The sequence below is a fragment of the Crocuta crocuta genome, unplaced genomic scaffold (genome assembly GCF_008692635.1).
Source record: "Crocuta crocuta isolate KB4526 unplaced genomic scaffold, BGI_CrCroc_1.0 scaffold170, whole genome shotgun sequence".
In the NCBI taxonomy this organism is placed as follows: Eukaryota; Metazoa; Chordata; class Mammalia; order Carnivora; family Hyaenidae; genus Crocuta; species Crocuta crocuta.
The window spans coordinates 6,508,384-6,521,317 of record NW_027527853.1 but is presented as its reverse complement, the minus strand read 5'-3'; the positions used below and the strand labels follow the sequence as shown (position 1 = coordinate 6,521,317).

The 12,934-nt window shown below is 37.1% G+C and overlaps 1 protein-coding gene across 3 annotated transcripts in view; it reads left to right on the top strand.

Annotated features, from left to right (window-relative positions):
- The window catches only part of BTAF1 (B-TFIID TATA-box binding protein associated factor 1), a 102,434-nt gene extending 90,994 nt beyond the window's left edge, over positions 1–11,440 (top strand). For all 3 annotated transcript variants that reach the window (XM_077779904.1, XM_077779897.1, XM_077779888.1), the window contains 5 exons: positions 734–886; positions 6,483–6,694; positions 8,107–8,266; positions 8,632–8,802; positions 10,591–11,440. In XM_077779904.1, the coding sequence (XP_077636030.1) occupies positions 734–886; positions 6,483–6,694; positions 8,107–8,266; positions 8,632–8,802; positions 10,591–10,734 (840 nt within the window). In that variant the 3' untranslated portion in view covers positions 10,735–11,440. The remainder of the gene's footprint in view (positions 1–733; positions 887–6,482; positions 6,695–8,106; positions 8,267–8,631; positions 8,803–10,590) is intronic.
- Positions 11,441–12,934: the final 1,494 nt, after the last annotated feature.

Sequence of the window (12,934 nt, the reverse complement as noted above, 5' to 3'; positions counted from 1 at the left end):
TAAAAAACTCCCAAACCCACGTGCTACCAAGAAATTAAACACTGTAACATTTTTAAAGATAGAAGAAGGGAAAGGGCTTATACCTCTCCCATAGTTTCTGTCACCGTGTCTAGCTGTTTCTTGAGCCTTGTCAGTGGAGCTTTCTAATGCAAAATTAAAAACCCAAATCATAAGCCAAGTAAAAGGCAAGAGAGAATGTGGCAAAATTAGAGAAAAGGAAGAAGGACTCTATAGGGTTCTGATTCTTAAACACGACCACTTGCAATAACCAGCTTGCACTGCCTTCCCCTCTCCCTGACTTGCTGAATTAGAATACCATGTAGAGGAGAGATTTGCAGATTTATAAGGTCCTCAAGAAATTTTTATACCCACTGAAGTTTGAGAAGCCCTTAGGAAATCTGTAGGAAATGTTGCCTTATTTGAGAAGCATCTATAAGCATTATCCCACTTTGGGAAGGAAAGAGGTCTTTCTGCCATGAGAAGTTCATTGTCCAGTGAAGGAGAGAGACATAAACTATAGTTGATACAAGCAGTAAATGCTCTCATACGCTGCACGGGAAGCACCGGTGAAGGCATCATAGATGAGACATTTGAACTGATTCTTGAAGAATGAGGAGGGGGAGCAAGAAGAGGACTAAGGGCACTCTGGGGGGCGGGGGGGTAGGAGAAGGTACGGAGACACAGGCGTTTGTGACATGCATGGACTTGCATATACTTTTTCTCCCCCTTAAAGGCATTACAATACTTACGTAAACTGTGCAACCATCCAGCATTAGTCTTGACACCTCAGCATCCAGAGTTCAAGAGTACTACTGAAAAACTGGCAGTTCAGAATTCTTCTCTTCATGATATTCAGCATGCCCCTAAGCTCTCAGCTTTGAAACAAGTAGGTTTCATGAATGTTAGATGTGTGTTACATATTCTTGATCTGTAACACTGTATAAATTTGCTTTTCCAATATATTACTGATGTGTATGCCATTTCTTTTATTTCTTAATTTGGTTTGTTCAATTTTTGGTATAGCTTTTTTAAAAACTGTGGTAAATGTGTACAGTGTAATATACCATTTTAACCATTTTAAGTGTTAAATTCTGTGGCATTAATTACATTCAGTGTTATGTAGCTATCACTACTATTTATTTCTAAAAATTTTCCATCACCCAAACAGAAACTCTCTACCAATTAAGCAATAACAACTTCCTATTGTCATACTTTCTTCCAACCTCTGGTAATAACCTCCAGTCCACGTTATATTTGTATGAATTTACTTGTTCTAAATAATGTAATAGAATCATATAATATTTGCACTTTTGAGACTGGCTTATTTCACTTGGTTTTCCTTTTCCCTTCTTTCCTTTCCTTTCCTTGTTTATTTCAGTTTATTTTGAGAGAGAAAGAGAGAGCCTGTACACGCATGAGCAGGGAGGGGCAGAGAGAGTAGTAGAGAGAATCCCAAGCAGGATCCACACTGTCAGCATAGAGCCTGACACAGGCTTAGTCTCATAAACCATAAGATCATGACCTGATGCTTAACTGAGCCACCCAGGCACCCCTCACTTGGTTTTCAAGGTTCATTTGTGTTGTGTCATGTATTAGTACTTCATTTTTATAGCTAAATAACATTCCATTATTTTTTTTATTATGTATATACCACATTTGTTTATCGAGTCTTTTTTTTTTTTAAGTTTATTTATTTGTTTTGAGAGAGCAAGCACAAGCAGGGGAGGGACAGAGAGGAGGAGAGACAATCTCAAGCAGGCTCTGTGCCATCAGTGCAGATCCTGATGAGGGGCTTGAAATCATGAACTGTGAAATCTTGACCTGAACCCAGATCAAGAGTTGGACACTGAACTGAGCCACCCAGGTGTCCTAAATCTTGTCATTTGTTGATGGACATGATTGTTTCCATCTTTTTGGCTATTGTGAATAATACTGCAGGGAACATTGGCTTATAAGTATCAGTTTAAGCCCCTCTTTTGAGTTCTTTTGGATGTATACCTAGGAGTAGAATTGCTGGATCATCTACCAATTCTGTTTAACTTTTTCAGGAACTGCCAGACTGTTTTCCACAGTGGCTGTACCATTTACATTTCCATCAGCAATGTGCCATGATTCCAGTTTCTCCACATCCTAGCTAATGCTTACTTTATTATTATTTTTTTAAATGTAGTTATCCCAGTACATATGAAATGCTAGCTCATTGTTGAAAATGCCATTTAAGTTTAGAACATTTTTAAATTGTATTGTCTGTCTTTTGGTGAATTTTAAGAGTTTTTTTTTTAGGTTTATTTATCTTGAGAGAGACAGACTGCATGAGCAGGGTAGGGACACAGAGAGAGGTAGAGAATCCCAAGCAGGCTCCCGGCTGTCAGCATCTGAAGCCCCACGTGGGTCTCAATCTCAGGAACCATGAGATGAAGACCTGAGCCAAAACCAGGAGTAGGACGCTCAACGGACTGAGCCACCCAGGCCACCCCTAAGAGTTCTTTTATATTCTAGATATTACGCCTTTATCAGATACATGATTTTGCAAATATTTTCCCCCATTCTGTAGATTGTTATTTGACTTTCCTCAGTAATGTCTTCTATGGTTTCTGAGGAGAAGTCTGGTGTTGATCTTCTAGAGGATCCCCTTTATATGATGAATTCACTTTTTTTTCCTTGCTACTTTGAGATACTCTTTCAGTGGTTTGATTATAATAATTATCAGTGTGGATCTCTGAGTTTTTGGGGGGCTGTCGACTCTGCCATTTTTCTCATGTTGCTCTCTTAGTATAGCTTTCAAAAACAGAATTTTTGAAAAGTCTTAAGATTTCAGATATAATTGGTTTTTAAAAGAACCAATTGCAAGTACCAAAATGCTAAAACTAATACCATTTAGTTCTAACAAGTCTTAAAAATTAAGAACTTATTGTAAAATCTGGACTTTAGTAATTGTTTCTGCTTTCTGTAGTTATTCTGGCCTAAATTTTATTGAGAATAGTGAATGAAGATTTTAGATTTCACATGGATTAGTATAGAAAATGTTACATAATGACATATAGGACATCCAGGTATGTATCCTTATATCACTAAATGCAAAAGAATAGATTTTTACCATAAAATGATAGAATATTACTTTTAGATTGTTTGTATATGGAATAGTTTTCTTATTTGGCCAAACTAACTTTGTACGTAAAGTGTTGATGATTTTCTTAACAAAGCTAATACATTAGATAAAGCTATTAGATATTGTCAAGGAATAAGCTAATTAGATTTCCAAAAAATATTTGCATTTCATTCACACTTTAGTTATGGCTTTAAGTTATTTTTAGTTTATTTGCACATTTTTCTCTTCAGTTATTAAACTGATCTCTCATTTTAGAATGCTTATTGTCACACTGAAGTGTCTGGAATTAGATGCTTAGGAACTGTGTGCAACTTAGGCCCAGATTGTTTCTGGCTATACTTATGGAAAACTTACCTAGAATCTATCTTTTCTATTTCTCAGTTCTTTTTTTTTTTTAAATTTTTTTTTATGTTTTTTTTTTTTTATTTCTAGGAGAGAGAGAGACAGCATGAGCAGGGGAGGGTCAGAGAGAGAGGGAGTCACAGACTGAAACAGGCTCCAGGCTCTGAGCTGGCAGTCAGCACAGAGCCCGATGCGGGGCTCGAACCCACGAACCGCGAGATCATGACCTAAGGGAAAGTTGGACGCTTAACCGACTAAGCCACCTAAGTGCCCCTCCATTTCTCAGTTCTTTTCAGCAATTCAGAGCAAAAGTTCTATCTTAGGAGAGAGAGAACTAGCTTGCTTTCATTTAAAATAGGTCTGTTCTCTGAAATGGAGGGAGAAATCTTATTTGCTTTTTAAAAACCTGGCACTAGATATATAGAAAGATGTATATCAAAAAGTAATAGTGCCAGAATTATCTAATATTGCCAGAATTTTTGAATTTCAGGATACTGAAATGATGAATTCAATTGTAGGTGAAATTCAATGGAGATAAGCAAAATCAATTTTAAAAGGCTTAGATACAGGGTCGCCTGGGTGGCTCCGTTGGTTCACCATCTGACTTTGGCTCAGAATATGGTCTCATGGCTTGTGAGTTTGAGCCCCAGTGGCAGAGCCTGCTTGGCATCCTCTGTGTCCCTCCCTCTCTGCCCCTTCCCTGCTGGCATGCACACATGCAAAAATAATAAATAAAAACATTGGCGAACATTTTATAGGGTAAAGTTAATACTGATGGCCAAAATGAGGGTATCATAGCTTCACTGTCTTTTCAGTGACACCAGATTTGAGTATCATTAAGAGTTCTGGGCACTGTAAGTGGAAGATCAAAAAAAGAAGCTAGAAACTGCTTTATATGAGGAAGAACTTGAAAAACCTGGGGTAATTTAGCTTATGTTGGAGTTAGGGCAAGATAAAATTAAACTGGTCTCTAGGGAGGCAACTGGCTTCTCAGATACCCATATCAGGTGACCCTGGTAACCATTTTCTAGAGAAGAGTAATCAACTTTTCAAGCCTGCAACTAGATTTTATCAGAATACTTGGGAGTTCATCAGTCTTTCAGGGCAAACTCAAGTTATAAGAGATTATTGGGAAGGCCAGAATGCCATTTCTGCTGCCAGACAAGAATATTTATGTCAGATGATATATCCATACATCCAGTAGGATAGCTACACTGGAAGAAGATACTAGGAAGATTGTATGGTAAGTGTGGACTTGCAGACAAAGTATTAGGTGGACATTCTTAAAGTGACTGGTTGTAAGGTTTGATATTGCTGCCTAAGGGACTAAAGATAATTGTATGTGTGTGACACAGACATTCTGATAAACTCTCACTCTGCAGCACTCCTGTTTAATAGAAACTATGTAGAATGTTCCACTGATGATATCACATTTCTTTATACTGGGTACCACCCAGTTACACTCTCTTAAAACACCCCGGATTTTTTAAAAAGAAACTTAGATAGTAATCTGATTACAGATTTAGGGCCAAGAGATAGAAATAATTAGATTTATCAGATTTCTTTATTCTGTCTGGAGGGGTTCCTTGGTAGTATACCATATCTGTACTCTATATCAAGGAGGGGGGAATAGCTTTAGGGCAGTTTAATTAAAGTTTACAATTTAAGGGCTACTAAGGTAGAAGAGAAAAAACATTTGTTATTCCCCCAGGGTCAAATTATGACAACACTTAAAAAAATTATGACAGTACATATGAAGTGTTGCCTACCAGTTAAGCTCATTAGAGACTCAGTACCCAAAGTTTTTATTGGATCTGATCCTACAGACTCCCTCTGCGTAGTATGTACCAAAATTCTAGAGTCCCAGAAAGAAAGCAGGTCTCAGCATAATCCTATTGTTTGCATAACAGTTTAAGCACAGTAAGCCACCCTTATCAGGTAGAAAACAAGAGGCAGACTCTTAAAAGCCAAGTTTCAAGACTTCTTTCAGCCAAGGACAGACTTTGCAAGCTGGGCTTTCTAAGAAAAGCATTTCCGGTCTGCTGTGTTAACTTTTTTTCTACCTAATACTCTGAGAGTTTTACATGGAACTTGGAGTTTGCTTGGATTTTGATTATCTTTTCCCATCTAAGCTTTTAGTTTTCTAAGTAATTTTCATTAGTAGAAAGAAGAAAGCATCCTGCACTGAAGTCTTAAATTTTGGGCAGAACTCACTATCCTTAGAGTCCTTAGGGATGAAGATTAATACTGGGTACTTCAGTTTCACGAACAGATACAAAGATGGTTCTCTTGGATTTTGTTACTCATTTATTTATGAGAGACAGTACGTGCAAGTTGGGGAGGGGCAGAAAGAGAATCCAAAGCTGCCAGTACAGAGCTCAACACAGGGCTCAAACTCACAAATTGTGAGGTCGAGACCTGAGCCATATTCTCGAGTCGGATGCTTAACCAACTTAGGCACCCAGGCTCATTTATTTATTGTAGCTGCTGTGTGCCAGGCACTGAACCATTTAAGTAGGCAGGAAGTACAAAAGATCTATAGCAGCATGGTTCTTGCTGTTCAAGATCTTGGTTGATGGCTGTAGCAGGAAGCTCCAAAATCCAGGAGATGTAGGTAGATGCTTTCGGTTCTATTCTTTCTTTTTTATAATTTTGATTTTTGTCAGATTTACCTGCATTGTTTTCTTTTTACTCTGTTCTTTTATAACTTTTCATGAACTATTTTGCCTAGGGATCATCTTTTTCTGTAAACACTTACTGAGACTCTAGTGAGCCTCAAATAACTCAGGAAGGGGGAGAAGGATATATTAGAGAACCTCCTGAAGAGGTAGCCAGGAGATTCTACACCTGAGCACCTCAGAACTAGTTCCAGAGGCTTCAGGGTGACAGATTACAGCTCAGAATGCTGATCTGCTTTCAAGATGACAGATAAGTTTAACCTTTTCTTAGCACAAGGGGAAGTATTTGTCACAGTGAGATTGATTGCATACTTTATTCAACATCTGTGTAACAACTGATTCTTTTTTTCCAGTTGCTGTTGGACTGTGGTTTGGGAAATGGCAGCACTTCAGAGAGTGGCACAGAGTCTGTCGTGGCCCAGCACAGAATACTGATCTTCTGTCAGCTTAAAAGCATGCTTGATATAGTAGAACATGATCTTCTCAAACCTCACTTACCCTCTGTCACTTATCTGAGATTAGATGGCAGCATACCTCCTGGTCAGAGGCATTCCATTGTTTCGAGGTAAGTGGCTTCTAAAACTCTTAGCAATCTAGCTATAGTCAGTTATCACTTACCTAGAAGTTTGCCTTATGAAACATTTTGTTTGGCTAAGTATCTGCACATGTGTTTTGTTATTGTATAATTCAACCCAACTAAATCATTTTTAAAATACAGAAGTCCAAAAATATAATTGAATAGTTTTAGTTAAAAAACAAAAGCAAAACTGTGACAGCATTAGGGAGGCACTATGAAGGGCCTGAAAGAAATGTAAGGCATCAACAAAAAGTAGAGACAACTACTTTTTCCCTCACCTTTTTTGGGGATTTAGGGTAGGAAAAAGCAAACAAATGGCTTAGCTAAGATCTCTGACTGATTCCTGTGTGTCTGATGAGAACAAGTTGGAAACTGGCCCAGGTAGGAAGCAGAACTGGTGAGTGTGGTATTTCTTTTATTTTTTAAGTAGGCTCCACACCCAGTGTGGAGCCCAACATGGGGCTCAAACTCAACAACCTTGAAATGAAGACCTGAGCTGAGATCAAGAGTCAGACACTTAAACCATCTGAGCCACTCAGTCACCCCCAGTGTGGTATTTAAGTGTGGTCTGCATTCTGTGCTTTAGAAACCTCAGGGGTTTTGGTTTTTTTAATGCAAATTCCTAGGTTCTGCCCCAGACCTGCTGACTTTTAAGAGTGAGCATTTTTTTGTCAGCATCCTTCAGCGATTGTTAGTATTAGCAACCTACAAAGGGGCTTTGGAGGTAGGCAGACCTTGGTTTGACTCCTGACTCTAGATGTGTTCTCTTGGGCCTGTTCATCAAAAATAAAGACCGTACTATCTTTACAGAGGTTTTAAAACAAATAACATAAAGTACAAAGCCCATCATTTGATTCATAGAACGTAGTTAAGTGGTAGCTTGGTAATAATGTTAGGTTTCAAAACCTCTATCAGTATCTTCTAGGACTAGCACAATTGTAGCAAGCAACTCATTTTCTAATTTTCCTGACTAATCTAGCCTTTTCCCCAATTCTTCTGTCTCCACAGGTTAAAGGTTCATAGTTGGGTTTTGTCATTAGTGTTTAATTACATTTTTTGCAGTGTACTCTTTATCTGGCATCCTAAAATACAACCCAGTTGGACTTATTTCTGTTTGTGAAATACCTGAAGTTTTCTAGAATATATTCTTTCTAGTATTGAAGATGTTATGTGTATTACATCATATTTTAGGTCCATTCTGTGCCCAGTGTGGGGCTTGAACTCAACAACCCTGAGATCAGGAGTCACATGTTCTGCCAATTGAGTCAGCCAGGCACCCCTGTATCATAGATTTTGAGAGCAGTATTCTCATTTTTGTGCTATTTGCTATTTAACAGTCCATTTTGTTATAGAACCCTTAGAAATGTGTTAATTTTATTTTTTAATATCTATACTTTTAGGTTTAACAACGATCCATCCATAGACGTTCTTTTACTTACAACTCATGTTGGTGGCCTAGGGCTTAACTTAACCGGTGCCGACACGGTAGTATTTGTGGAGCACGACTGGAATCCTATGCGTGATCTACAAGCCATGGACCGGGCCCATCGCATTGGGCAGGTAAAATGTCATCACTCATTGGTGTTCACTTCTGCACTGGGAAATATACCCACACCAAAAAAAGACAGGAAGCCTTTGTTTACGTTCCTTCTCTGATGACCTTAGGCAAGTCACCTAATACTATGCCACCACTTCCTCATGCATTAAATAAGGTGCTTGGGCTGAGGAAACCTTGGAAACTGTCTATTCCTAATATTCTCTGCAAAATAAGATTTTAAGTTCATTAGGCCAGGTAAATAAAAAAAAATCCAACCCTAATTAGATAGAAATACTTAGTTCAGGTATGCGAGCCCCCTGACTTGGTGAACCTCAAAGTTTATCAGTTTATTTGTGCTGCAGTTGCTTAACTTCTTTTTGTCATTCAGAAACGTGTGGTTAACGTGTACCGATTGATAACCAGAGGAACGTTGGAAGAGAAAATAATGGGTTTGCAAAAATTTAAGATGAACATCGCGAATACTGTGATTAGCCAGGAGAATTCTAGTTTGCAGAGTATGGGGACAGATCAGCTTCTTGATCTGTTTACTCTTGATAAGGTAAAGAAATTATACAAACTTAATTTACTTTATTTTTAAGGTGTTCACAAATTTCCGGGACTGCTTGGCGAAAGTATTAGAGTGAGCAGCAAAATGCATTCACTTTAGTATTAAGTAGGCAACCCTTTGAGGGAATTTTTGATGGCCAGATAAAATTCTCCAGGATACTAGGGGATGTTTGAAGTTTGGACTTTCTGATTGCTGTCTTTAGTGTTTTAGCCCTTTCCTGCTAAAAGATAACTAGACCTGGTCGGCTAGACCTGGGTCGGTGTTTCTTGCCCTGGTTCCTATTAACTAGTGACCTTAGGCAAATTAACTTCTTTGCTCAGAGACATCTTTGCTCTTGGGAGGATAAAAATGCCTCTATCACTGCATGGTTGTGAAGAGAAAATGAAATGCTATATGTAAGCACTTAGAAAAGGTACCTAGTATAGATTCTCAAAAAATCATAGCCATTATTGTTATTGTGGATGATGGAACCAATTTATCAGATAACAATCCATAATCAAAGGATGCAGCAGCCAGAAATATTATTCAGTCTAATAATGTTAAACTTTAATAGGGTTGGATTTAAAGTCCTGCATAGGTTCAGGAAGTCAGATGTACACACAGTATTAATTATGGTGAGAAATGGTCTTATATAAGTAAGCCAGCTATAATAGAATTGTAATGTCCAAATATGAGAGAAAGTAGTTCCATTATAACTCACATTTAAAATATGTCTGGTGCTGGGTGCTGCATTGTAAACAGTAATTAATAAGTCCTCAAGAGATAGGCAGATGGAGGCTTTTTATTCATGTCATATAAGTAAAGTTGAACAAGATATGTGTTCAGGATATGTGTGTAACCTAGGAAAGAGAGAAGGCTGAAAGAAATCTAGATTGCTATTTTTTTTTAATGTTTGTTTATTTTTGAGAGAGAGTTGGGGAGGGGCAGAGAGAAAGGGAGACAGAGGATCTGAAGCAGTCTCTTTGCTATCAGTGCAGAACCCAGTGCGGGCTCAAACTCACCAACAGTGAGATCATGACCTGAGCCAAAGTCTGATGCTTAACCAACTGAGTCACCCAGATGCCCCTGGATTGTTGTTTTCAAATAGTTCTTACTCTGTTTGAAAGAATATTCTTTTGGGTGACTTTCAGCTAGGAGAACTATGCTCAGGGGATGTTCTAGGGAAGCAGAAGCTATTACCATAAAGGATCCTGTTCTGACAGTTGGCAAAATTTGAATATGGACTATATATCAGATAGGTATTAAGTTTCCTTAATTTGGTCATTATACTTTGGTTATGTAAGAGAACATCCTTGTTCTTAATACAGATTGATTTTGGGGCTCCTGGGTGGCTCAGTCGGTTGGCCTCTGACTTGGGCTCAGGTCATGATCTTACAGTTCTTGAGTTCAAGCCCCACATCAGGCTCTGTGCTGACAGCTCAGAGCCTGGAGCTTGCTTCAGATTCTGTGTCTGTCTCTCTCACAAAAGTAAACATTAAAAAGAAAGAAGAAGGAAAAAAAAATATAGGCTGATTCCTATCGAGGGATAAAAGGGCATAATATCCACAACTTACTCTCAAATGCTGATAATTTATATATCTAATATATTCATATACAATTAAAAAGTTCTTTGTAATGTTCTTATAGTTCTTCTATAATCTTGAAATTCTTCCTAAATAAAAGGCTTAAAATAAATTTTTAGGAGATCATGATTAACTCTAATGAATGAGTGCGATGTTAGGAACTATAATTTCTGAAGTTTATAATCTTTCATTTTATCTTTCTGCCAAATTTTTTAAGGATGGCAAAGCAGAAAAGGCCGACACCTCTACTTCTGGAAAAGCAAGTATGAAATCAATCCTTGAAAACCTGAGTGATCTTTGGGATCAAGAGCAATATGATTCAGAGTACAGCCTGGAAAATTTTATGCATTCTCTCAAGTAACTATCAAATATTGTAAATGCAATTGCTGCTAGTTCAGTTACATTTCTGCTGATATTCAGCAAATTTCAAAGTTTATGGTGAACTTTTAGCTCAATGTGTAAATAGATCTGAAGAATATTCAGCATAACGCTGGTTCTTGTTTCACTGGGGGGAACAAGTTATTCTCAAATATTTGCACTGTATTAAATTTAAATGTTAATGTGAAATGGTTTAAATTTTACATGCTGAATAGCTGCAGAGCAGAGGAACCAAACCAGGTTTACATGTGCTACCATGAGGTGTTCTTACTGGGAATGAGCCTCCTGTCTTTACATAGTCCCTTTGTGCAGGATAATATCCATGAGTACTTTAGTGTTCATGTACATTTTTTTCTTTTAAATAGAACTTGTTTTTATAAATGATTAAAAATTGGGCTTTTTTTTGTATAAAAGCCTTAATGAGCCATAATTTTAAGAATAATGACTACAATATTGGTCACTCTTGGAACACGAAAATCTTAGACAATGAATTGAACCTGGCCCTTGGTGGAAACCTTTATATATTAATGCAGATGCATAGTGTTTTTCAAATCTTTAACATCATTTTGTCAACTTTTAAAATATATCAACTATTCTAAATACAGGTAATGGTCTATTTAAGGCTATCATAACATCCTATTAAGAGGGTGTTTTTTTAATTTATCTAATGGCTAGGATATAGCCCGATTCAGAGANTCATATATATATATATATATATATAATATATTTTTTGTAAATAAGAACATATACAGTTTTCCAGAAGTAGATTTTACACTGTTTAGAATTCCAAACCTATGGTGAAAAGACTGTTTATTGTAGTAATGCATGACAGAAGCATAAAAGGGAGAAATAATTCCTTTATATACACAAGCATACATAAATACACATATCTATATGCACAGATGTACCTATCCTGCATCCTACAAGGTGCTTGGTATTGGCACTAAAATCATGTAGTTATAATGGGCAGCAATAATAATTGGGCATGAAACTGATTAGTGTTAGAAAAGTGAGCTCAGTGCTGAGGGTGGGTATATGTATATAGATATGCATGTATGTGTATGTATATAATTTTATAAATTTCACACATAAATTAATACATGCCTGTGTGCATATATATGTATGGGATATATTTGTATATACATGTACAGGTAATAAATATCCCCAAGGTTTGTGGCTGGCCATACACATAGGCATTGGTTTAAAAACCATCAGACCTCAGCTGTAAAATAACAACTTTTTTGTTTAAAATCATTAAAGTTATACTGTTCTGCAGCATTTAGACATGGACATTTGTCACATTTCAGTAGCTTTGACAACGATACTGTAACATTAAACCTAGCATTCCATGGAGAATAAAAAATAAGATTGAAACTAAAATATATGCACTGTGTGTTATTTTTAGGAAATATCACTAGAAAAAGCAAGACAGAAATTACTAGTTCACATATAAAGGTTCTAAAAAAGCCCAACACCTTTCTTTCTTACTAAATGGTTAATTTTTATTATTATTTGCCATTTCCATAAGCCAGCTATTTAACATAGCTCATAGTAACTGATGTTTTCTGAGACTAAATAAGCAACAATATATAAACAGGAAGGGACACACCATAAAAGTTAAAGGTCTTTTTCCAATTTGAAAGGTTAGACAGGCCAGAAGGTAGAATTTTGAGAGAGTAAACGATTTTGTTTTGGGTTTGTTGCCGGGGTTTGGGGGAGGTGGTTGGTTATTTCATCTTAAAATTTTTTTAAGTTTATTTTGAGAGAGCAAGTGAGCATACACATGTGAGTGAAAGAGGGGCACAGAGAGAGGATCACAGGCAGGCTCCAGCTCAGGAACCATGAAATCATGACCCAAGATCAAGAGTCAGATGCTTAACTGACTGAGTCACACAGGTGCCCCAAGAGTAAAATGTTTCTGGAAGCACAAACAGGAAAATGATAAAGGATTGCATCTCAGTGGGAAAGGAAGGGTCAGAGGAAGACTAGGTGTGACCATAACAAAAAAAACATAACCATTTGAATTATAACTAAATCATACCCAAAGAAAAACACAAACAGGTAAGAAGTAAGAGTTCTCAATTAAGTGCTCCATTTACAGTCACAGTAGTATAGCTGAACTGAGCAGTGAATGATTAAAGATATTTATAGCTGTTAATTTTGTGGAGTGATAAGGGTATGAT